At 42.6% G+C, this 25,727-nt stretch overlaps 1 protein-coding gene across 9 annotated transcripts in view; it reads left to right on the plus strand.

The window, feature by feature from the left end:
- PCDH9 (protocadherin 9) overlaps window positions 1-25,727 on the plus strand; it is a 759,938-nt gene that overhangs the window by 613,271 nt on the left and 120,940 nt on the right. For 4 of the 9 annotated variants that reach the window (XM_081002919.1, XM_081002924.1, XM_081002922.1 and 1 more), the window contains one exon: window positions 19,441-19,512. The exons of the other annotated variants lie outside the window; for them this stretch is intronic. In XM_081002919.1, the coding sequence (XP_080859045.1) occupies window positions 19,441-19,512 (72 nt within the window). The remainder of the gene's footprint in view (window positions 1-19,440; window positions 19,513-25,727) is intronic. 9 annotated transcript variants of the gene reach the window in all.

Here is a 25,727-nt window from a genome sequence, read left to right on the forward strand (position 1 = left end):
ATTGGCCAAGAGTATTATTCAAGCTATTATTTGCCAACAGGCAGTTCACTACCTACTTGTTGAAGGTATGCACTAATTTATATATGTATGTATTCACTCCTTACTGACCTTCATAGTCAGCACAAGGTTTATGAACAATCAATATCCCTTGTGGAAAATATGAAATTGAACCTCTCTTTTGCTCAGCCAGCAGCAAGTGTGCTAAACATGTCTCCCTTAGAGGCACTGTTTCAGCATCCTCTATCTGTACCCAATCGGTTTAATCCTTTAGGTCAAATTGTGTCCTGGTTTATACTCTCTGCATTAACTGTGCAGATTTCGAACTCTGTCAAATTTGGCCTTGCGTCAGTTGCCTAGGCAACCATCACAGATAATGTAGAAACAAACTGCGTATGGCAATTTACACCGTTCTGCTATTTGCAACGAGTAAAACTGTGTCAAAAATATGGTTGTGTGTGTGTGTTTTTAAAAGTACTGGTGTTTAAGCAGTCAGAATAATAGCTAGAAAGGGATTAGGTCTTCATTCTTCACACATAGGAGAAAGAACTGCAGAACATTGGGAGTATTTTTCTCCCTTCCACGTTATGATAATTCCCTTTTGTGAACGGGTAAAAAAATAAATGTGTTGTGCCCCCAGCAACCTCTTCAGCTTCATGCACACAAATATAATGACACTTGGAAATGATCTTTGCCATGTTTTCAATTTCTATTGTTCCTCTTTCAATGATTGTCCTTCCTCTTCTTCCTTTGTGAGACAACATTATGTGGGTTTTGTCAAAGCACAATGTTCCTTTGTGTTGAAAACAGGTATATTACGGTCCTCATTAAAACAAATTAAACTGTCAGCCACGAGTGTATATCTAATTATTTAATTTGCCAGCATTTTTCAAAAGAGTTCTAGCGCCTGGAAAATTATTTCTTAAGTCTTAGTGGATGCAGACGAAGCAGTGAGCCTGTGACTGCTCAAAAGAAAAGGTTCGGGAGAAGGAAAATTTATTATATCTCCCTGGTTCCTCAGCATTTGATATAATGAAAAGGCTTGGTTTAAGACAAGGCTGGAAAAGTTTAAGACTATTTTAGAGTGGTTTTACACAGTTTAATCTATCACTCTGCAGATGATCATGCAAAACAGTCAGCTGCATGCGCTGTGCATGGGATGGGTGAAGATTACTTTCACTGGACCTGCCCATTCATCATGGTCAACCTATGCATGTTAGATTTCCAATTTGCTGAAGGGGCTACAGATGATCTTTCCATGAACATCAGGAAACAGTTAGTTTATATGTAAATGTCTGGTTACAGGGCTGCCAGCCAGCTTGCATTGTACAGGTTAAAACAGGAGGGGGTGGGAAGTATTTTGCCAGGTTCATCTCAGTAATGTAATGTACTCTGAAAAGCCAGGTTCCTCTGTGTTGCCAGTTTCTGCCTTGATCAACTCCACAAGCTGGCCCCAGCCAGTTTTTGAATATAGATGCATGGGCCCTATCTACACATTGATTTCATTCAGATGAACCACTAAACCAGGGGTCAGCAATCTTTTTCAGACATGGGCTGGTCCACCGTCCCTCAGACCATGTGGTGGGCCAGACTATATTTGGGGCGGGGGTGTGTGTGAACGAATTCCTATGCCCTACAAATAACCCAGAGATGCATTTTAAATAAAAACACACATTCTGCTCATGTAAAAACATGCTGATTCCTGCACCGTCTGTGGGACAGATTGAGAAGGCGATTGGGCCGCATCTGGCCCCCAGGCCTTAGGTTGCCTACCCCTGCACTAAACCATAGTTGTTTGCTGTGGGAATGATCCTTGATAACCTTTGTGTTCACACACTTCCCCATTGCCTTTTTTCTGCAGTTACTGCCAGACTGCTCCTCGCAGCCATGGTAGAGAAGGAGAGGGAGCACTCCAGCACAAGGCCTGAACATACTTGATATGTACCATTAAACCAGGGCTGGGGAACCCTGGCCTGAGGTTGTTGGACTCCAAATCCCGCCAGCCCCAGTCAGCATGGCCAGTAGTTGGGGATTATAGCAGTTATAGTCCAACAACATCTGGTAGGCCATCTCTTCACCTAAGTGTGGTTCGGCATTATGCCTAAAATGAAATATTATGTCACAATTGGACCCATGCATTTGAAGGAGGAAGGAGCAATTGGGCATGCACAGTCCAGCTTATAATAGCTCTTGTATTGTTTAAAAATATAGTAATATAGTCTGGATCTTTTCTGTTGTGTATACCGTCTGATAGGTTAAAACATGGGTAGGCAAACTAAGGCCCGGGGGCCGGATCCGGCCCAATCACCTTCTTAATCCGGCCTGCGGACGGTCTGGGAATCAGCGTGTTTTTACCTGAGTAGAATGTGTGCTTTTATTTAAAATGCATCTCTGGGTTATTTGTGGGGCATAGGAATTCGTTCATTTTCCCCCCAATATATAGTCCGGCCCCCCACATGGTCTGAGGGACAGTGGACTGGCCCCCTGCTGAAAAAGTTTGCTGACCCCTGGGTTAAAACAATTATAAAGGCAAATATGCCCCACAATCTTCCAGTAATAATAGGTGCATGCTAATATAAACATATGTCAAGAGTGATTATATTTCTCAATCCTTTGAAATTTTGTGTTTCTGGGTACAATATGAAAAAGTACCCTGCCTTGCTTGCTACTACAGTTACAAAGCATTTTCTTTTAAATGCAAATTGTTCCCCATTACATTATTTTCTGTAGCTTGTTTCCTTCTGATGCGCCACGTGTTTATTTTTAAACAGATTGCTACATATGTTAACAATTACGACGACACTGTGAATAACAATGCAAAAAATTAAATCCCAAAACACCAAATCAAATCTCTACAAGAAATAATTCAGAAGAAGTCTCTAAATTAGTATCAGAAATGTACAGCTAGATGATGGTGAATAAACATTGTAATCTGGAATACAATGTGAAAGGCAGAAACAAATCCTTTGGTCTCTTCAAATAGCAAATAGCTCCATTCACATAAATGCAAGCAGGATTAGCAGAGGTGGGGCAGAGATGGGAGGGCAGGCAGTGTTTCCTCCTCAGTATTAACAGACCACAGTGTGTGACAAGTCATTGGGAAGAGGGAATTCAAAGGCAAATATGCTACTTAGATACGTAAGAGCAGACAACCATTTCCCCTGGGGTTGATGATTCAGTCTGCTTGTGGTTAGGCCTTAGAAATGGGTCAGGGAGCTTAGCTTGGCTCTTTGTGGGAAACCTGCAAAGTAGTTTGGGTAGAGAAGAAGTGGGAAAGAGGGAGTGTTTAATCCTTTACCCATTCACCACTATATCTTTATTTAGAAAAGTATTTATATGCTGCCTTTCTCAAACAGCAGGGCTGTGTACGATAACCTAAAACCATTTGAGATTAATATCAAACAGTCCTTAAAAATGACTGGCTAGTCTTTCCCCTCCTCTGTTACCCCAGAAGGACTTTCAAAGGCATATTTTCTCTGTCATGGAGGAAAGCGGCAGAGAGGTGGGGGTTGGAAGGGAAAGCAAGAGCTGGGAGATGGGTTAAACACCGTGGTGTGCAGTCAGTGGACATGGGGGACTAGGCTAGTCCCCTAAATGTTGCCGCCCGACTTTAGGAAGGAGGCAGGAGGGCTCCAGCATCTTGTCAAAGTCCTGGCTCCTTCTTCACAAAGCCTGGGAAGCTTCTGCCCTGCCTAGAGAGGGAAGCACGTTGCTTACATGTGCGACGTCAGCCTCCCCATCACCCACACAAGCTGGCACCTAACTGTTTCCTTATGGAAAATTTCATTGCACATGACTGGTTAAGCAGTGCTGCTGCTTCATTGCTGCAAATATTGCCAGCCAGACACACCACTGTGATTCAACTGCAATGCAAGTATTCAGACACTGAATGTGCAGGCCTATATTTCTGTCCCAGATCTTTGTCAGGCAGCTGCTCATATGAAACAACTATGGTCCACAGATGTGGATGTGTGTTGCCATCCAGTTGCTTCCAGACAGTTTGGTGGAATTGGATGAAGATCACCAAGGACTGTTCTGTACTGAAATTCACTCTGGTACAAGTTCAAAAGCACTGCATTCACTTTTATATTTGATACGATTCAGGGTCCATGAAAAGAGCTAGCTAACAACAAGATAGGAGTCTTTATTACAGTTATTATTTAAGAGACAGAAAGAGGAAACATTGAGAAATTTCAATAAATAAATAAAGTTTTACTTCAAAACCAACCAAACAAAATTAATCTCCTCCGTCCTTATAAGGAACCATATATGATCTGTGTTTGCAACAATTTCCTTCACATCAAGGCTGTACAAATAACCTCTGTAGTCACATCACAAAAAAATGATATTGCCCACAAGTCTTTTCTGTAGAGAGGCCACCTCTGTATAGAATGAAGATAATGGCAAGTAAAGAACAAAAAAGTGCATCAATGATGTATGAAGATGAAGATAGTCTTATCATTTTGTTTCATAATCTGTTGTGGGTCTTTCCTCTGTGTGTTGCAGCCTATTGAATCAATCTTTCCTATGGAGCAGGTTTTTGCACAATGTGTTCCAGGGAACCTTGTCCTTGGTCTTATCTGGGGTTCCTCAGATGGTCAGTATGGGGTATACCAATCAAAACCTATCATAGACACACACACACACACACACACACACACACACACACATCCCCGATCCAATGATAATCATCCATATCATGGACAGAGGCAATTCCTACCAATTCTGTCACATCTATACACAGTGGTGACACCTCTCAATTACATACTACATAGTTAAAGTTACCTCGGGATCAAATGCAATAAAAGTTAGTTCTCCTGCAAATTTATAGTAGTCTCTTGGCAAACACATTTGTTGAAAGGATTTCCTAAGCATGGAAAGTTTGAAAACTACTGCTTTGGAGTATACTTCATATCCAAAAATCAGTTTTGGAGATAACACTTTCCCCCCAACATAGAAGTAGCCTGCATGAGTGACTGCAGTAGGAGAGTAATGTGTATTTTTACTTCTAAGTTGCAATGATTTATATACATTTTTTTCCTTGGAGAAGGACTGCATGGAGTATCAGTGCAATTTCTGTTACAGAGGGATATAAGGAATAGTAATAGCTTGTTTACTCCCAAAGAGGCTTCCTTGATTCCCACATATGGGATTTTAATAAAATAATTGTGTTTTGGGATTCAAGTCACTTTGAAATTACCAAGTTGGCTGCATTTTTAATTCAAGTGCACCTTTATAAAGACTGTTCTAATAGCTTAACTCCAGCTCAACAGCTGAAGAGCCACAGCTATCATAGAGCTAAAGGGAACAATCTGTCCATAAATTTCCTATTGTAGAAGCACCTTGGAAATGACTGGGACTTGGGCAGGAGAGCTTCACACTAGATTGTGACAATGGTGTTTTTTTCTACTTGGATACTGCTCCACAGAAAGGATGTACACAATCTCCTTTATTTCCACAGTTATTTGTGCCTATACACCCAATCTGAATAATATATTTGGAACTCTTATCTGCAAAATGAGGTTTTCGCAGTGCAGTTCCAAATAATTGTTGCTATTCACATTATTATCTAGAGCGTGTTTAATTGCACATCATGTTCCCTATCGAAAAGAATGGTGACACCAGGATGTGCTTCTGTATGCAGTTAGCTCGATTGAGCAACAGTTTGCACGTAGTTACCTGAAATACACGGCATCCCTGGCATCCCTAGGCATTATATTAAATATTACAGTGGTATACAAAAGTTACCCACAAAGAGATGCTTTTCCAACTTGCTTAGATATTACAACTGCAACTGTGGACTGGTTTTGTAAGCTATAAATCCAAATCTAGTGACAGATTTTTAATAGCATCATCAGAGGGATCCTGCAACAGAATGGGGATCCCTGGTGTTTTTCTTCATTTTCTTTCATTGTGGAGGAAGAAGGGAACCAAAGCATCTCCCATCACAGAGCGAGAGTATCAAGGGATTTGAGAGAAGCAACTAAATTGAATGTGTCCTCTCTTGTCGCTGTCAGAACATCTGTTCTTAATGGAGGGTGGGACTGCAATATCACCATCCATCTGGTTAAAAACAACAACACCATAGATGGCAGATTTTAGTCACCATCCTTTGCCATAATGATATATTAATCTTTGCACCACTTCCTCTGTATTTTCTGATGTTACCCAAAGAATCAGGAAGTAGCACCCAGGAAAAGCATTGCAGATGATGTTAAATTTCAAGGCTAATCTGAGAGTTCTTACTCGGGTAAAGCATGGAACAAATTTTGTGGGGCACTTTTGATAAGGCTTGTAAAATTCCTCAGGGATGGTGGGTGTTATTCCTGTCTAAGTTGGCACCAAGTTCCCCATAAGTAAACATTCAAGTCTAATTTGGGAGTTAACATAAAGCTTGCTGGATCAGACCAGTGGCCCGTTGTTTGTTTGTTTGATTATTGAATTTGTATACAATATAAAGGTAAAGGAAAAGGACCCCTGACAGTTAAATCCAGTTGCATACGACTCTGGGGTTGTGGTGCTCATCTCGATTAACTGGCCGAGGGAGCCGGCATTTGTCCGCAGACAGTTTTTCCAGGTCATGTGGCCAACTGGACTAAGCCACTTCTGGCGAAACCAGAGCAGCTCACGGAAACGCCGTTTACCTTCCTGCCGGAGCAATACCTATTTATCTACTTGCACTTTTTGGCATGCTTTCGAACTGCTAGGTTGGCAGGAGCAGGGTCCGAGCAACGGGAGCTCACCCCGTCACAGGGATTCGAACCGCTGACCTTCTGATCGGCAAGCCCTATGCTCTGTGGTTTAGACCACAGCCACCTGCGTCCCTTGTATACAATATACAATTACTATATATATATATATATATATATATATATATATATAACATAAAAACAAAGACAACCTAACAATCCCCATCCTGTTCTTACAGAGGCCAAGCAGATGTGTATGGGAAGCCCACCAACAAGGAGCACAGAACTCATTCTGCAGTTTCCAACAACTAGTATTCAGAAGCCATCTGCCTCTGACCGTTGAGGTTTGCTCCTTGGGCAAAACATCTAAAAGACTTTTATTTTTTGAGATACACTTACTTTTATTAAAAACACTGGAAGTTTATTTGTCTTCTGTTAGATTTTTTTCTGTATTGTGAAATATTCATTATTGATTTTGTATTTAAAAACTGTTATGAGCTGACCTGAGCACTATAGCTACAGTGGAATGGTGGAATATTAAATACATATAGTAGGAAATTTGGTTTTATCAGAATTAACTTGTTCCTATTTCAACCTCACGATCTCTGCATAAATTACATATAAGGTAGAATCATAGAATCTTAGAGTGGGGAGGGACCCAAGGGTCATCTAGTCCAACCCACTGCAATGCAGGAATTTCAGCTAAAACATCCAGGACAGATGGCTATCCAACCTCTGCTTAAAAACCTCCAAGGAAGGAGAGTCCACCACCTCTTGTGGACATCCATTCCACTGCCAAGCAGCTCTTATTGTCAGAATTTATTTCCGAATATTTATTCAGAATTTCTTTTTTTGTAACGTGATGCCATTGGTTCAAATCCTACATACCCAACTCCTTCAAGCACTCCTCATAAGGCTTTGTTTCCAGACCCTTGGGGTTTATTGTGGGGTTTTTTTGCAGAAGGAAAAATTGTTCTTTTTCATACATGTCTTGCTTCTTTTTCCCTTTCTTTCACTGCATTTCTCCCAAGAAATTTGATGTGATAATTTGAGTTTGAGATTTCAGCCAGACTGAGGTAATAGATGCTCATAAATAGGATGGAGGTGAATGTGTTCTTGCTGATTTAAAATGCACAGTAAGTGCAATGTCCCTTTCCTGCTTATCTCAGAAAGATTTTATCAAAATCTAAGTAGTGTAATTGCAACTGAGCGAACAATGCATGGCGGCTAAACAGAAGAAAGCAGAGACCCCCCCCACAACCAATTAAGATTTGAGCTCTAAAACCCTTGGGCCTGTGCGCAGCAACTGAAAACTAGGTAGAAATTCATCTATTGGGTATTTTGAAAATCTACAAGGAAAATAAGACTTAGAATTTGGATCACAGAGTATCAATCCAGGTTTCTTTCCATTTCTGTTTACTTTAACAGAATTTTTGCCTTGGTATAAGCAGGATTTTTTTTTCCAGCTGGAACTTGCCGGAACTCAGTTTTGGCACCTCTCAGGTGAGCACCATTTCCATTATAAGGGAACAAGAGTGAATTCATGGTGAGTTCCGGCACCTCTTTTTCTAGAAAAATAGCACTGGGTATAAGCCCACTAGAGATGTAAAAATGCACTTGTGAATTGCTTCAGCAGCACTGTCCTGCTACAGAAGAGGTGGGAAACCTCAGGGTCAAGGCCGAACATGAGAAGGCACTTCTAAACACCATAACCAGACACTGGAGAGACCTGTCAGGAGTAAACGTGGACCAATGGTACCAAATAGTATGGGAAACAGCCCTACTAGAAAAATTAACTAATAAACTGAAACTGACACGGGGACAAACAGAAGAAGACGCCTTCACCCCGGTATGGCTCCCCTTTATCACATACACAGCCCAACAGGACAATGACAATAATCCACCAACAGCATACAAATCAATATGGCTAACCTGATCCAAAACACCCACCCACCTCACTCACACTCGAAAACAAAGATCACCACAGCCAATCACAAGCAAACAATCACACCCTAGGCCAACCCCAACCTCTCTCACCACCAAAGGAACACAAGTGAACAACACAAGCAACGCTGACACCAAACTCTACATACATTAAACATAATAGAAACACCGCCACCCGACCCCACCCCCATCCATCTTCCCTCTCTCCACCCCCCTTTCTTTTTTCTTTTTTTTTTCTTCTCCCCCTAATGCCTCAACAAATGAAATGGATTTGTAAAAATGTTACATGGGAAAAAAAATACGAGGCATTACACTTACTTCTGTTATATATATATATATATATATATATATATATATATATAGAAGGCACTTCTCACTCTCCTCAGCCCCTTGATTTGTGAGAATGCCTCTTGCTTGCCTGGATTGGGGAGGGAAATACATATTTGTGTATGTGTGTGTAGGAAACTCTGGCTTTGAATGGCTTGAAAGCAGCTTTCAGGACAAAGTTCCATCTCTTTTGACTTTAATCTAAGAGCCATCTCCACTCCTAGCCCCTTTCATATTGGCACATGGTCCCTGCACAGTCGCCCATGAATGAACAAGGCTCTCTGGATGAAAAGGTTCCCCACTGTTCACTTACTGGAGAGGAAAGACATTGCTTAGAATTCATTTGTATTCTGAAATATTCTCATATGGGCCTTGCATTGCTTTAGCAGCAACAAGAAAGACTGTAGCTTGTCACTGAAAGAAAACAGGGAGCACCACCACCCAAAACTAAGTGGCATGAAAAGATCTTGGACATTTCCCAAATATAAAACTTAGGTTGCCTGAAAATAATAAGTTCTTGGAAGTTTGGTGTCCTTTGAATTCTGATATAGAACACTTGGCTGAATCTAGACCATTGTGATTCAAGTCCCTAGTTTTAGATTAGTGTAAACACACATTTGGACCACAAATCAAGAAGGGGAGCTTCTGGCCCATGGGCAAAATCCAGCCCTGGGGTGGATTCCCATCTGGCTCGCAGTGCCTCTTTTCCTTGGGCTCACCTCTGCTCCGCATTTTCCATACTTCCTGTGGAAGGACCGCTCTTTCTTTGCAGCCAGCATAGAAATGCAGCAACCAAATCTGGTTTGGGGCCTGGCTTGGGACTAAGACCAAAGCTGCGGTCCTTATCTGGAAAAAAGACTCATTTGTTTTTCCCAGTGGAGCTTGAGGTCAAATATAATGGAAGCAAAAGGTTTAAGCCTCCCTATACCCCACATTCAGGTACCCATGCCATGGTGCAAGCTTGGGTGATTGTTTATTGGTAGGTGGTGTTAGTGACTGGGTGTGGGTGGAAGACAGTTTGGGCTCTGCTCCGCCCCACTGGCATTTAGCTCCTGACACATTACTGCCAAGGGAAAGGAAGAGTGTGAAATATATTTCCCCCTGGATGAAGGATAGTACTGAATATTTAATAAATATGTTGTGGAATCATGCACTTTAGGCTTATTAGTATTTTTATTTTTATTTTTCCTGTTAAAAGTTTGATACTTGCAATGACTGCATAGTCCAAAGCTGTTCCTTGCTCCAAGACACTTGATCTTGATTTCTGAGTTTTAAAAATTCCTCAAAAGTTTATACAAAAAAGAACAAAAAGAAGCAGCTGAATTCTCTCTTTAACTATTGTGCAAATGGTGTCACTGTTTTTCCATGTTTTGCACCATTTACTCACTTTTGCTAATCTTGAGGAGTCACAAGGAGCTGAAGCGCTGCCTGTTGCCCTGGAAATGTTAACTCTTTGGCTGTGGATGTACCAGGCAGGGCTTTTTTTCAGCTGGAACTCAGTTCTGGCACTTCTTAGGTGGGCACCATTGTCATTATAAGAGAACAAGGTGAGTTTTGGCACATCTTTTTCTAGAAGAAATAGCACTGGTACTGGGTATTGCCCATACAGCGTACCCTTACACCCACAAGGACTAGATGCATGCCTTTAAATAAAAGAATGCTTTGATTCTCAAGAAGTGTGCTGTCCTGACCTTAACCAAAAATCCCGGAGTCAGGCAGTGAGGCAGGCCAGAACAGAAGTACCTTACTTTGGAGAGCTCTAGGAAAGTAATTTGCTCTGATCCCTGTTTTGGGTCACTGGTCCAAAGGCCTCAGGCCCACAGCTTAGGATCTGGTTGAGGCTTGGCCTTGGAGATGAGGCCTGGGTCTGTGGCCAGCATCTCTGCCTTTGATGTCACTGGCTGATCTAGCTAGCCTTGCGTCTTCTGGCTGGGACTTAGCAGCTGCTCAGAGTGAGAAGAAGAAGAAGAGTTTGGACTTGATACCCCGCCTTTCACTCCCCTTAAGGAGTCTCAAAGCGGGTAACCATCTCCTTTCCCTTCCTCCCCCACAAGAAACACTCTGTGAGGTGAGTGAGGCTGAGAGACTTCAGAGAAGTGTGACTAGCCCAAGGTCACCCAGCAGCTGCATGTGGAGGAGCGGGGAAGCGAACTTGGTTTACCAGATTACAAGTCCACCGCTCTTAACCACTACACCATGTACTACAGTCATGACATGGATTCCACAGCTACATTCTGTAATGGGTGGAGAAGCTCTTTAGGCCTGAGTGCTAGATTCAGACATGGCCAACCTGAGGGCCACAGCCCAATGATGGGTGGGGCAAAAGCAATATTCTCTTGGGGCAGGGCAGGCCAATCCTCTTTTTTGCATTGGTCTTTCCTGGCAAAGTGGAAGCAACAATATCTGCTTACAAACTGCTCAGAGACTTCAAATTGTTTCTCCTCCATACTGCACCACAAGGTCAGCACACTTCTCCAAAGGCAATTCCTGGCATCCCCAGGCATCACCTTCCCTTTGTTTCTGTATTTGCCAGTGGAACTGCACCAACTGTCTTTGTGCAGGGGCTCCAACTTCCTTTTAACCGCAGTGTGTGACACGCTTGTAACTTTACCATGTCGGACACCTTATGACATCAAGCGGTTGACAGGTAGGCATAGTTTGCCTAAAATGGTTGGCCAAATGGAGAGGTTGAGACTTAATCAAGCCTGCAGCTATTTCAATGAGCAAAAATGTTAAGTTATGCTTCAGCTGACTTTGAACTCTGAATTGCCAGCTCTGGTCACTAGGCCATTTTCTCTAGGTCTTGCTCCTTCTATAAGAACAATATGTCACTCCCACCTTGGTTTAGGCAAGAAAGAAATATGTATTTGGAGTTCTGAATCAACACGCTTTCTAAGCAATCCTATTTTGTTGGCTTCAGAATTGTGTCACTGGACATTTTCAATCACCATGAATCAATTTCAGTGGGGGAGGGAGGGAGGGAGGAGGTTGGAGGCTACAGTATTTTATCTAGGTAATATTATTCAGACTTTTACACCCAGAGGCATCTTATTTCTTTTAATGGGAATTTTGGTACTTAAGAGAGTAATGACAGATATACAGCTGCTGAGATTGAAGGCCTCTGTCTTTCAGCAAGGCACTGGAGCTGCCGACTTCGGCACAGCATCCAGACAGTGTGCAACAATATTTGGCTCCAAACAAGGAACCGTTTCACAATTTCTCACCTGAGCTAAGTGAGGCTGTAGGCTTACCTTCGCTGTTTGGCACTTTTTGTATGTTGCATGGGACGAGAGAATGAAATTTGGACACAGTGCTACATTTCCTGTTCAGCTACCTGATCATCCCCCACAACCATTTTCAAGAAAACAGAAAACGTGGCCATGTGATGTCTTCACCAGAAAATAGCATGTATTGTCCTGTTTGTTTGCTTGGATTATTTTGCCCAAATTCTGATCATTCTGAGGTGAAACTGAAATCAATAACTTGAATTTTATGCAGTGCATGAAGAGACAACCCCCCTGCCCTGCAAAGCAGTTAGTTCAGTGTTTTTGTCGTGACATTTGATGTCCTCTGCCACTACTTGTTATGTGACATAAGAACTGAAAGACTGCAGAACAGAGGGGTGTGCATGTATGCAGTGAGAGAAGGACACAGAAGACGTCAGAGCAGCAGCTTCTCCTCCTTCTCAGCCCTGTCACCTGCCTTTCTTCTCTTTGCCCTGCAGGGCATGCCTAGGATCCTGCTTATTATTGCAGAAAGGGGATGTGGATAAGTAAGAAACCACAGCTGTCTTGTCTCCTACTTCCTTGTGGAATTTAAAGCTGTAGTCGTATGGAATAGGCTGGCACGACCTGGCAGCGTTACTCACAACAGCCCCAGCAGGACCATTATTAAGAAGGGCCATTATCAAACTAGTGTCATCTTTAGTCTCTGAACCCTTCACTCTCCTTTTAAAAACAAAAACAAAAACTTCTAGGTGTGGAGCAGTAAGCATTAGGTTCTCTCTCTTGTGATTCTGCACAAATCTTTCTCCTATGTGTGCCACTTCAGTGCAAGGTGGTAAGCCCAGAGCAGTGACTCATAAATTTGCAATGGGCATCCTGTCTCTCTCCGTAAGTACTCTGCTGTTCCTCTGCATCAGGTGTGGTTGGATAATTCAGTCCCATGTGATGCAGATAGACACCAGAATTATTCACCCTTAGAGGAGGTTTCCTACTGTGGCTGAGTGCTTTTGACTCACGCAAGCCTTTGATTATTGGATGAATTTATCTCTCTTAACAGCATACTTCCTCTTGTGGCACATTAAGGTGCCTTGGTGCACAATGTGGGGAAAACTGAGGGATGTCGAGGTGGTTTGTTTGTTTTTTAATGCTGCTCTGTGTTTTTAATCTGTTTCATTTGTTTTAATTATGTTTTTAATTGACTGTCATGTGGGGTTTTTTGTTTTCTGTTTTAATTTGCTCTTATTTTTATAGAGTTTTATTGTGATGTATTGTTAGCTGCCATGGACATTTTTAATGAAAAGTTGGGATATATAAGTGTAACAAACAAACAAAACAAAACAATGTTAGTCTTGATAATATTTACCAAATGTTTTTAACACCCTGCTTCCATTCTAAGGTAGCAGGAGGACCACAAGGGCAGAGGGTTTATCATTCCACTTTCCTTCCTTAGTTCTGCTCAGCAGGGATATCTATTACTGGGGTGGGGGTGGGAAAAGAGACTCTATCTTTTAAGAAAAACCCGACCAGATAACATTTTGAAGCTTTCCATTTTCTGGGTTTGATAGGCATTCTAGTTAAGCAGAGACGGGAAGGTGAATATCATTGATCACACTATGAAACTACAGCAGGTGCTCTCTTTCTTTGTTCTTTTGGCTTCATAACACTGTGACTGCCTCTGTCTTAATAGGCTGATTTGCATTGCAAAGCAAGGGACTCCCTGACTTCAACTTTCTGAATTTGCTTACTGGCCTGTGCAAACACATTCCAGCAACTAGAGAATCTTATATTTACAGCAGAAAAAGTGAAGCATAACCTGAGTAATTGATCTCTTCCTATTAAACAGGTCGCTATCTGTGTAAATTGTAGCAATGTGCTCTGCATTTCTAATACAGGGAATTGTTGATGTGGATTTACACATGAAAATATTTTTTCTATTTATACTCTAGCCTTGTCCAGTCTAGCAGTCAGAATTGGACACATTATTCAAGACTGTAGTTGAATTATTGGTTTCTATTGGGCCATTATTTAGGCTGCTCATTGCAATTTGTCTATTCTCTTTGCCTTCTAACGCATTCTACAACACTGAGCTGAAATTTTTGAGGAGCCGGTTAGTCCTACGAACTGTTCATATTCTGTTTCCTGACTGGTCAAACCTAATTTAGATATTGACCTATAAGGAAGGATTTTTAACACTCTGGTGTTTTGTTTTGTTTTTAAGTCTTGTTATCCACAATATTTGAGTTGTGTGAATACTACCAATGTATTATTCATTCATACACAGGTATTGTTAGCATGCATATATTCATACATGTGAAATGATATACATGCATTATTCAATGCTTCAGATTTCTGTTCCGAACAAAGAGGGAATGGAAAACGGTGAAATATTTTTCACCTGTCCTATCCTAGAGGTTCACTGAACTCTGATATATCCCCCTCTGGTGTTATTTTCAGGAGAATTAAGCTTTGTGAGATGAGCTGGGCTAAGATACAGTGCCTTAGCCAAGGTTCCTCAGTAAGCATTGTAGCTAAGCAAGTATTTAAACTAGAATTTCTCTTGTGAACAAATCCCACCAATTCTCGAAACAAAACAAAAAAATTCCTTCCAGTAGCACCTTAGAGACCAAGTAAAATCTCATACCAATAACAAACTTCATTGGTCTCTAAGGTGCTACTGGAAGGAATTTTTTTATTTTGTTTGGACTACGGCAGACCAACACGGCTACCTACCTGTAACCCACCAGTTCTGTTGGTGTTATATTGGTGAAATCAGTCCAGACAAGAGCACTCTAAGTAATTGGCCCATATAGCCTATACAGTATTATAGGTTTTTAAATGACAGCAATTATATTTTTATCAGCAATGTAAATAGGACTGCTGCACACTACAGTTATAGGATCGCTCACAAACTGCGCACAGCAATAAAGGTGAAGTCAAAATAGGGCATGTGCGTGTTTCAGTCCCTCTCTTCCTTTGACAATGTCTTTCACCAGTTTGGGGTTGGGCTGTGAAAGAGGATTAAACCTTTGCCTATTTAGAAAGGCAGCATGAAGCATTGTCTTCACTTTGATTTGACTTTGTGTCAAAATCACACAGCCAATAATATTATCTCAGCATGATCCCTGATTGGCAGGGATCATTTAAGGAAGGAACTTTTTTATCATTTCAGGGGGGAAACAATTTTTTAAAATGTCTTGAAAGTGGCAGATCAGATAAAGCAGAAGTTGAGATAAGGCCACCAATATCACACACAAATCACAAGCAAGACTTTTGTCTTCTTGTTGATGTAATGAAGCTCTTCATAGCCAAAGACCTTCAAAATTTGTTATGGGTGAAAACTAACCACAGTTATAGGACAAAATAGCTATCTCCGGGGGGCGGGGTTGTTTCAGCAAAAGATTTTTGAAGGTAGGCTTGAGGAATGAGTCATTCTTTCACTGACTCATACAAACAGCTTTCTCTTTCCATATAGCAGAATTATTTACAAATAAGTTATCTTTGTTATGTTATTATCGGTGCTTACATACCAAGGATGCTAATAAACTTTTTGAAAAGGTTAGTGAATTGCACATTGGTCTCTGTGTGTATTTCTCTTGAACAAACTGGGAGCAGCACTGGAAGTTGAAGCAAGTTAGGAGGTAAGTGAAGGGGCAAGCACAGAAGGTGGAACGAAACATATGTATAGGTTCTGTGTATAGTGAGATAGGACTGTAAATCTTGGGCTTATGGTCCCTTCTTCAACATGCACATACCATTTAAAGTGGACCTCCATTTTTGTGGCGGATGGATTTTGTGAGGGCCGCTCCCATCCATGAATAGCTGGCACGCTCAGACGGTGTGCGAACCTGTGGGCAGCGGTGGAGCAAGCCGGTCGGGCGCCCAGAGGACGCGCATGCCCTGCACCCAGGGGTGGGGCCAGGCACCCAGGGGGCAGGGCGAGCCGGAGCAGGACGCTCTGTGAGGTCTCCGAGATGTCTGCCTGCCTCCTCCCCCTCAGCTGCCCTACAGCTGAGGGGGAGGCGGCAGGCAGACCATTTGGGGCAGCGTGGAGCCTGCGGGCGCCCAAGCCACTGTGTCACTCCCAGGAGAGACATGTAGCTCAGGCGCGCTGCAACCCCCCCCCCCCCGGTGAGTGCCGCCCAGCATTTTTTCATCCCCCTCAGTGGTGACACCTGGGGCGACCCGCCCCCACTGCACCCCCTTCCTCCGCCCCTGCCTGTTGCTGGGAGGGCTCTTCATGCCATGATTCAGTTTTGGGTGAACTATCCTATATTTGGTGTCTGCTACTATGCCTCACATAACACCAGAACATTGCCAGGTAGGGCCATAATGTAGTGATGGAGCACTTGCTTGGCATGCAGAAGTTCCCAGGTTCGATCCCTAGCATCTCTGTGTGGGACTGCAAAAGAGCCATTCTAGTTAGTGCAGACAATGCTGAGGCAGATGGGCCATTGGCCTGCAAAGGCATAAGGCAGTTTGCTCTGTTTTCCTAGCACTCAACTTGCCCTGCTGGATCATGCCACAGATCTATCTAGCTCTACATCCTGTTTCCAAGGATGACCAGCTAGATGCTTCCAGTGAGGCCACAAGTGGACCATGAAGGCAACACTGTCTGTCCTCCGGCAATGGATACACCACCTATGAACATGTAGCTCTCAAGGCTAATAGCCATTTATTGCATCAAGAGAAAAAGCTAAAGTCCAGCGATGGAAGGCAGTGAAATGCATTGTCAGAAATAATAGCCAAGCTTCTCTGGTATGAAATTTCTTCACTGCACCTTATAGCATCTAGTGTAAAATATGAGAAAACCACTTTTACTGAGTTCCCCTCTGTGGTGTCAGTCATAAACTTTACTCTGGGATCACCCCAAACACCTGGTGATTTCTCATTGCTTGTACATGTATTACCAGTGAATTATACTTTGTTTGTGAAATTGCCCTCCTCACAGGAGTACGGCTAATACCAACACTGCAATCATTCTGGCACCAGGTCAAGACGTATTTATTTGACCAAGCATTTTAACATTTTAATTGGTGATTTCCTTATAGCCTATTCTGTTGGTTTTGGATGCCTCTTTGATGGTGTCATGATATTGTTCCATTTTACTGCATCATTTGGCATGACTGGTTGTATTTTCTGTATTACTCTGGCCTAAGTGTAGCAGAAGGGTGGGCTACAAGTAACTAAAATGGCATATCTCTCGCTCTGTGTATATGTGTAGCCATGGGCTGGCTTTTCATAGAGTCACATGCTGTAGGTTGCAGTTGGGTATTCCTTTAAATGACCAGCGTTGTTGGGAATTGCTTGAGCAGTGAGGCCCAAGAATCTGATTTCTTCCTCGAGAACTCTGGCTCAGCTTCTGCCGTTGCAATTCCCTTTCCTAATAGCCATAGTTGTTGTGGTAGCGCTGTTAACCGTCACACTTGACACCATTGTGTCACTGCTGTTAAAGAAGTCCCCTGGCTGTTCAATTCTTACTGGAAAGAACAGCAGATTAGACTTCTCTGCAACATGCTTCTGCTGGAATTGCTGCCAGCTGACAAAACCTCTCAGCTATTCCCAGAAATTAGAAAATGCAGCAGCTCCGCAGTGGGCCCTGCCATTAATTTTTATAAGTTATCCAACAGTTTGCCTCTCTATGCCTCTTTCCATCTTCCTCTCACCTCTCATATTTAGGTTTATGGTTTAATCCAGTTTTAGCAAGTTCATCTATTGATTTCTTTTTTTTAAAAAAAAAGTATATATGTGACTCCCTATAAAAGATGCTGCTTAAAATATGTATATGCAAGGGTTGTAATTTTAGACTAGACTAGTTGCAGCACATAGTTCACTAAATCTCTGAGGATATAAAGTGGAGAGCTATAAAAAAGTGCAGTGAGTTAGATTTAGGAGTCCTCAAAATACGTAATTTAGGATCTTAGTGCTCTTTTAGACTTCAGTTATTCATTTCAAGACACATCATAAATGCTTCTGTAACTAGCACACTTTAAGGTCATTTGAAGTCAAGTTCCAATAAATGGACATATTTTATAAATAGGTTTGTTTTGGATTGGTTACCAAGGCTCCCTATTGTTCTTGATTTTTCTCTCAGGTTGTGCAACGATGGGTATTTCCCAAGTAAACATCTCAGTTAGGATAGTTAATGTGTACCAGTTAACTCTGAAAACTCTACTGCTAATAAGTATTATGATTATTGTATACAGCCATACCTCCGGTTGCGAATGTGATCTGTGCAGGAGGGACATTCGCAACCTGCAGCGTTCATAGCCTGAAGTACTGGGTCTGTGCATGCGTGTGACGTGATTTGGCGCTTCTGCGCATGCGCCTGATGTCATTTTGTGCTTCTGCGCATGCAAAAGTGCCGAAACCCAGAAGTAACCCATTCGGGTACTTCCGGGTTTGGTGCGGTCCGCAACCCAAAAACGCGCAACCTGCAGTGTTCATAACCCGAGGTATGACTGTACTAGTATATCAGCCTTGTGTTATCCAGCAAGTGGCAGATCTCCTGAGCCTCAGTGCGTATGAGCAAGCAAAGTTGTCCTTGTCCCTCTGGCTGCCATTGGCTTAGCTGCTCAGGTGCCATCAAGGACCACGGCAATGCATGCAGGATGATCCTGGTCTACTTTTTGTAAAAGCATTTCTCTTAAAAATAGGTGAGTGAGGCTGCCCTTTAAAATGGTTCAAAAACTGCAGCAGATCCAAAGTAAGGCAGTAGGAATATTCTTGGGAACTGCTAGATATTATAGATTGTACCAATAGTTATCTGCACTGACTTTCAGTTCCTCGATGGGCCCTGTTCAAATTTCTGGTATTAACCTTTACAGCTTAAAACAGCTTAAGGCCAGACTATGGGAAGGATTGCCTCCTTCTGTGTACAGTATATGTGCCCAGTCCTTAAGATTGGAACCAAATGCCCTTCTCCAGAAGTTTGCCAAACGACCTAGCTGAAGTGCCAGCTATTGGAAGGCACAGGGTGGGACAGTCTTCTTGTGCTCAAATCCTGCTTGGGTTTCCCACAAACATCAGTTTGGCCCCTGTGAGAACAGGATGCTGGAACTGACTGGCCTGATCCAGCAGCTGCTTCTTCTGTTCTTATGAGATGAGGCCCTTGGTCACTGGAGAGAAGCCCTTTTCAGTGGTGGCACCCTGGATATGGAGTGCTCTCCCCAAACAGGCTTTCCTGGAACTTGCATTTCTCTCTTTTATTTTCTGAGATTTTTTTAGTTATTTGCTTTTCCATGTTATTTGCTCTCTGTCAGGATTCAAAGAATGCATGAAGGCGCAAACTGGAACTGGAATCTCGGTCCCCCATGTGGCTGTATATATGAGTGGTGAGTGATCAGAAGAAGAAAAATACTGTGCAGTTGTGGCCAGGGGCTTCATGTTTTGCTCCTGCCCCCTGGAACCTAGTGCCAGCCCTGTCACTAAGGTTTATACCTTAGTTTATACCTTAGCTTTCCACTCCTAAATGGAGGTGCTCTAGAGAGTTCACAAATAAACAAACAAGTAAATAAACAGAAGAATTAATAAATAAGAATAATATTTAAAATTATATTAAAAACATCAAATAAAAATCAGTAAAGAATCTAGGCCTCTAAAGCCATACACAAACTGAGTTAGCCTGACAAATATATTTGTTGTTCTTACATCTTTTTTTCCTGCATCTGGCTTGCTTGCCTTATCTGACTCAAGAGCCCACAAATTAGATCTGCAAATGTGTGCAGCCACAGAGACTTGTCTTGGGGTCATGCCGCATGTCATTAATGATTTTTCTTCACCCCATACCCTTCCTTCCTTGCTGTTAATGTATTTGCTGACAGCTGTGGTTAGTGGCATGACGCAGAACCATCCCTTGAGCTGAGTCCCGGGAGCGTGTACATTATTGTGGTACTCAGCTGGATGGAATGCATTGCTCCAGGTCAGTCCTTCTGGAAAGGCAGCCACTTAGAAGAAACTAACTCACTTCTGTGTAATATGCGAAAGCTCTGAATTTTGTGCTGCTACATTGCGTGTGTGTGTGTGTGTGTGTGTGTGTGTGTGTGTTTTAAGGTGAGTGCTATACAGCAGAAGCACAGGAGATTCAACTCTTTAATGTGAAATACTTTTAGCTTCAGGTAGTAGTCATGTTGGAAAACGTGAATGGTTTTGCACCAAGAGAGATCAAAATAGGGTAGCTGCCGAACAACTGTCCTCTGAGTTTCACTAGTGGGCTCCGGCATTATGAGACACTGAATGGTCTCCCTGAAATGGAAAGTGGAAAATGACTATAAGTTAGTAAAGTGCCTATCACTGAAATAGGCAGGAAAATGTGTGAAAATATGCATTCCTTCCCCACCCCTGTCCCCCTGATTGAAAATAAATGGTAGATTTTTTCCAGGGACTTCGGAATATTCTCTATCTCTCTGTGTGAGACTTTCTTGAGATTGTATTGCATGTGTTATTTTTTTAAAAGTCTGGAACCGAGAAGTGGATCTTCTTTGAAAAAGGGGTGCAGGGTGAAAAATTAGCTCCTGCAAATGCCTAATTGCCTTATCCCTTCAACAATCCAAATGAAAGCTGTGGACTTGGAAGCGATACTTTAAAAAAATAAAATAAAGTTAGCCATTCCAAACCTGTAAGCGACTTCCCTTGCTGCACATGTTAAAAGGAGTCACCTTTTAACGTTTCACCAGTTCCAAAATCTCACATGTTAGAGAGAAGAGAAGGTTCCTCTATAGGCAGATTTTGTTTAAGAAATAGGGAAGCACCATGAAATCTCAAGGGGGTGGCTCCCACATGCATTCATATACAGCACTAGACTTTTGATGAAAGTCAACTGAATGTACTGATGCCCTCAACTGAAAACCACCATGTGTGATGTGAAAATAAAGTTCTTATATATGCTGTACTGAGTCATCCATACATGTAAGATATCCCTCATATCACTGCAAAATAAATGGGAATGAGGACCAGGATATCAAGAGAAGCAATGCATGTTTCTGTTCTCAGCATGAATTCAAGGAGACACCTGAATTTGAGATCTGAGAAAAGCTCTTCATCCCCAGCTACAGCCATTAAAGGGGGATGGCATTAGTTTCATGTTTAATGCTCCCTGCGCAGAACTTTTGACAGTTACGGTATATTTTAGATGACAGCAAGCGTAAGTAGCATTAATGTAACTTTAGATCATCCATGACTTCTTCACTATTAATTTGTTGCATTTGATGCTGTTTAAATCACAGGTTGGTTAATTGATCAGTCATTTTCATTACTGTGATCTAAGAGATACTGTCAGTCTGGTAGATGTGGACTGCGGAGCAAGTCTGAAAAGGTTGTGTCGGTTGTGTTCACCTAAGCTAGGCATGTGTAATGTACTCCTTGAACGTCGCAGCTCATCTTCCGTGCAGAAATACAGGCTCTCTAAAATAACAGTTTAGATAGGATCAAAGCCGCATCCCATACTCCTGCTGATGTGGCTATATGGTGATGTGCTGAATTTTCAATTGCATTAAAAAATGTACAACACTTACTCTTGCCCTCTGTTTGAAAAGCAAAGAGAAAGCAGAGGAGGAGGAACTGTTAACAAACTGTAAACAATAAAGAGATGAAGCAGTGAGCTCATAGATGAAAGAAAGATTTAGGAATAATAATGGAGAACAAGGACCCACGCAGGGCTGGCCCATTCATGAGGCAAGGTGAGGCTACTCCCTTGGGTGGCAGGATCCACAGGGGCCGCAGATCTTTCATTCCTCCCACCCTCATTCTTGATGTAGATATTCACTCACCCCTTCTTCCCTGGTGGGAAGAGGGGTGTCATTTTGTGAATCGCCTCAGGTGCCAAAATGTCTGGGGCTGGCCCTGGACTCAAGACAGGGTATTCTTGGTGGCTACACCCTTGTTATGGACCTCCCAGGGGAAATCAGGCAGCCTCTCTCTTTAGCTCCTTCCAAAAGCTTTTTATACATCTAGGCTTTGGGAGGCTTTGAAGGAAGGCTTTGCGCTATTGCCTTTTAGTGTGGTTGAAATTATGTTTAAATTGTTTTAGCTATGCTTAGAAGCATTGTTCACTGTCCCATACGACCTCCATATGGTGGCCAGTTGGAATGAATAATTTAATTCCTGCATTGCAGGGGGTTGGACTAGATGACCATTGGGGTCCCTTCCAACTCTACAATCCTATGATTCTATAATGCAGCAGCACCTATATTGCATCATTCATTGCCTCCCTGTGTTAGAAAAGCATCCACGGTGTTCAGTTTTAGACAACAACTTAAAATGTTTATTTACACAAGCCACGGGTGGCGCTGTGGGTTAAACCACAGAGCCTAGGACTTGCCGATCGGAAGGTCGGCGGTTCGAATCCCCGTGATGGGGTGAGCTCCCATTGCTGGGTCCCTGCTCCTGCCAACCTAGCAGTTCGAAAGCACGTCAAAGTGCAAGTAAATAAATAGGTACCGCTCCGCCGGGAAGGTAAACGGCGTTTCCGTGCGCTGCTCTGGTTCGCCAGAAGCGGCTTAGTCATGCTGGCCACATGACCCGGAAGCTGTACGCCGGCTCCCTCTGCCAATAAAGTGAGATGAGCGCCGCAACCCCAGAGTCGGTCACGACTGGACCTAATGGTCAGGGGTCCCTTTACCTTTACCCTTATATATTTTACCTCCATTAATGTTTAATATTTTAAAATTATTGTTTGCCTCCTCTATACTTTTAGTTGTTTCTCTTTAATTTTAATGAATAATAAAAATAATTATAATTATAATAATATACTGTCACCTACCCTTTTATGTTCTTCTGATTTATATTGTTTTAAGTTTTTACTTTTGATTTTTTATTATTTATGTACACTGCTTTGACAAAAAAAACACACAATTTAGTGGTATAGAAATTAATGTATAAAATAAATAAATAAACCCATATGTACAGTAGTTCTTCTTGTAACCTACTCTGGGCTCCCTTTGGAGAAGCAGAGACAGTTTTAAATAACAAATAAATAAATCTCAAATTATCATAAACTTGAAGGTGGTTTTTGCCTTATTCCCTGTGGGTTGCTGGGATTGTGGCAGAATCACACCTGGTACTCCAGGTTGTGGCTTATGTATCGCAGCCAAAGTCAGCTGAGAATCAGATAATTAAAACTGATGTGGAAGGGAACAATTGCATGTACTCTAGTCTTTTAATATAATAGGTATAACAAAATGCAAGCTTGTTTCTAGCTTTGTGGATCTTTAGAAGATCAAGATGTGCTAAAATTTTAATCCTTAATTCCTCAAGATCCCAAAACTGCTACAAAAATATTTTCTTGCAACATTATTGTCGATATATAATAAAAACAGCCTCCCCCCTCAACAGCAATCATTAACCTACAAGAAAACATATATAATGCCATCAGTTTCCACATCTAGTACTAATAAATAGTTGCAGTAGGGATGTCAAATGAATAGACAGGGTTATATTGGTTCTCCTATCACCTTGTTGGATGATAACGCCAAGGGCTGATACCTCCCCACAACTCAGTGTCGCCCGGGATTCATCCTCTGGTCTCCCATCACGCTGATGTGGCCCATATCCAAAGACATGAGCACACGACAAGCAGAGTTCAAAACAGAAGCTCAGCCTTGAGGAGTAACATCTAAGCTTCATTTATTGCAAATTAAATCAAACGTAACAGAACAAAGAAAACATGGCTCCTCTCTCTGTCTTTCTTCCTCGGAGAAAGAGCTGTAACAGCAAAAGCTATACAGAGCGGAAACAGCGTGTCTCCCTTTGCGTTCACAAGACTCCAATAATCAGTGCTGGAATGTAAACGGACACGTGACATGTAACAATCCCACACACAACTGCAGCACAGGAGGAAAGGAATTCTCAACACACCTTTCGTTTCCCTGTTAAAGGGGGAAGGGGAGCCAATGCCTGCACTTCTAAATGTATTCAGTTAGTGGACTGGCTACCTTGACTTTCTGCACCTGCCAATTTGCATTGGCTTTAAATCTCCGTGATGTGCAGGAAAGTGGTTTTGCTGAAACAGCCTGGCAGCTTGCAAGGATCTTCCTTGAAAATTATTGTGGCTGGTTCACACACATGCAAAAGACTACTGAAGGAACCTGCTGTTTTTCCTGGATGAGCATGGCTGCACTAAAGTCTTCCCCCAATCACTGTTGATTAGTAAATATGGCAAAACTGACTATGCTCCATTAGCCAAGGAACTACAGCCTGCACATGTCTCCATCATCAATATTATTTCACTTCTTCAAACTAAATTGCAAGACCTGCTGAAGTGGCACTTGCCAGGCTACATAAGACCTCCTCCTTTTGATGAGCATCCATAGAATTGCATAGGTCTCTTTGGCATGCCAGGACTTTGAGAACTGTTTCCATCTACATTACATTATATTATACAGGCCCATCTTACCAATAGAGGCTAGTGGTGTGGGGCGCCGGGGCTCCAGGTTCTGGAGGGCGCCAGGTGAGAGTCCAGGGAACATTGAACGAGTGCGCTGAGTGAGCGAAGGTGTGTGCGCCGCTCCCACCTAGCGTTGGCTCAGTTTTTTCCCTTTTAGCCTGCAGGTAACAAATTCTGCATGGTGCCAGAAGGCTAAAAAGGAAAAAACTGAGCCAGTGTTCGGTGGCAGCGGCGTACGTGCCCTCGCTCGCTCGGCGCAGGCACACTTGCTCAGTGTGCTGCCTGCTGTGGCCACTGTGGCACAAAGCGGCCAGCTGAGCCGGAAGGCGCTGTGTCCAGCCTCTGCCTCTTCCCTGCCGGAGGAGCCGCCCTCCAGCCTCTGCCCGCCTCCTCCAGCCCTAAAAAAAGGTTGACAACTCTGGGATGTGCTTAAGACGGCCCTGATATTATATACAGCTAGAACCAACCAGTTGTGTGGGAACTGGAAGCAGCACCAGAAGGGGGGGGTTTGATGGCATACCTCAACAGGAGCAGGAGAACTATGGACCAGCTTATGTGGTCTTGGGCTCAGTTTCAGGGTAGGAATAGTTTTGGTTGTCCTAGTACTGTATTTATCCTGAGAACTGGACTGGAACAATGCATCCTTGCTGGTTTCGTGGGTCCTCTCAGCTGCAGGGTATTGCATTGACCATGGTACCCTTGCAGATGGATTCAGTGGCGCACAGTGTTATGCTGGTACAGGTCCTTTCTGGAGGTGTGGTCTCAGAAGGTGTTGCTGAAGGGCTGTTTGATATCTTAGCCATTGTTCTATGGATTCCTGCAAAGTTCCATCTTGCCCTCCATGTTGTTTAATGTCTATAGAAAACCAGTTACCGTATTGGCCTGAATATAAGCCTCACTTTTTCTCCAAATTCCGGCCGTGAAAAGTTAAAGTGCGGCTTAAATTCGTGACCTTACAAAAATTGGCTTTTACGATATCGCTGCTGAAACAGACATACAGTAAAACGGAACGGGTGTGAGTGCCTGCGGAATTTTAAGAGAGCAGCTTATATTCGGATATTGTCTTTTTTTCTTTTCTTGAATTTTAAAGGTGAAGCTTATATTTGGGTGTGGCTTATATTCAGGCCAATATGGTACTAGTTAATCTGTACATTTGGCATTCAGTGC

The sequence above is a fragment of the Podarcis pityusensis genome, assembly GCF_964106645.2.
Source record: "Podarcis pityusensis genome assembly, chromosome: 4".
Lineage (NCBI taxonomy): Eukaryota > Metazoa > Chordata > Lepidosauria > Squamata > Lacertidae > Podarcis > Podarcis pityusensis.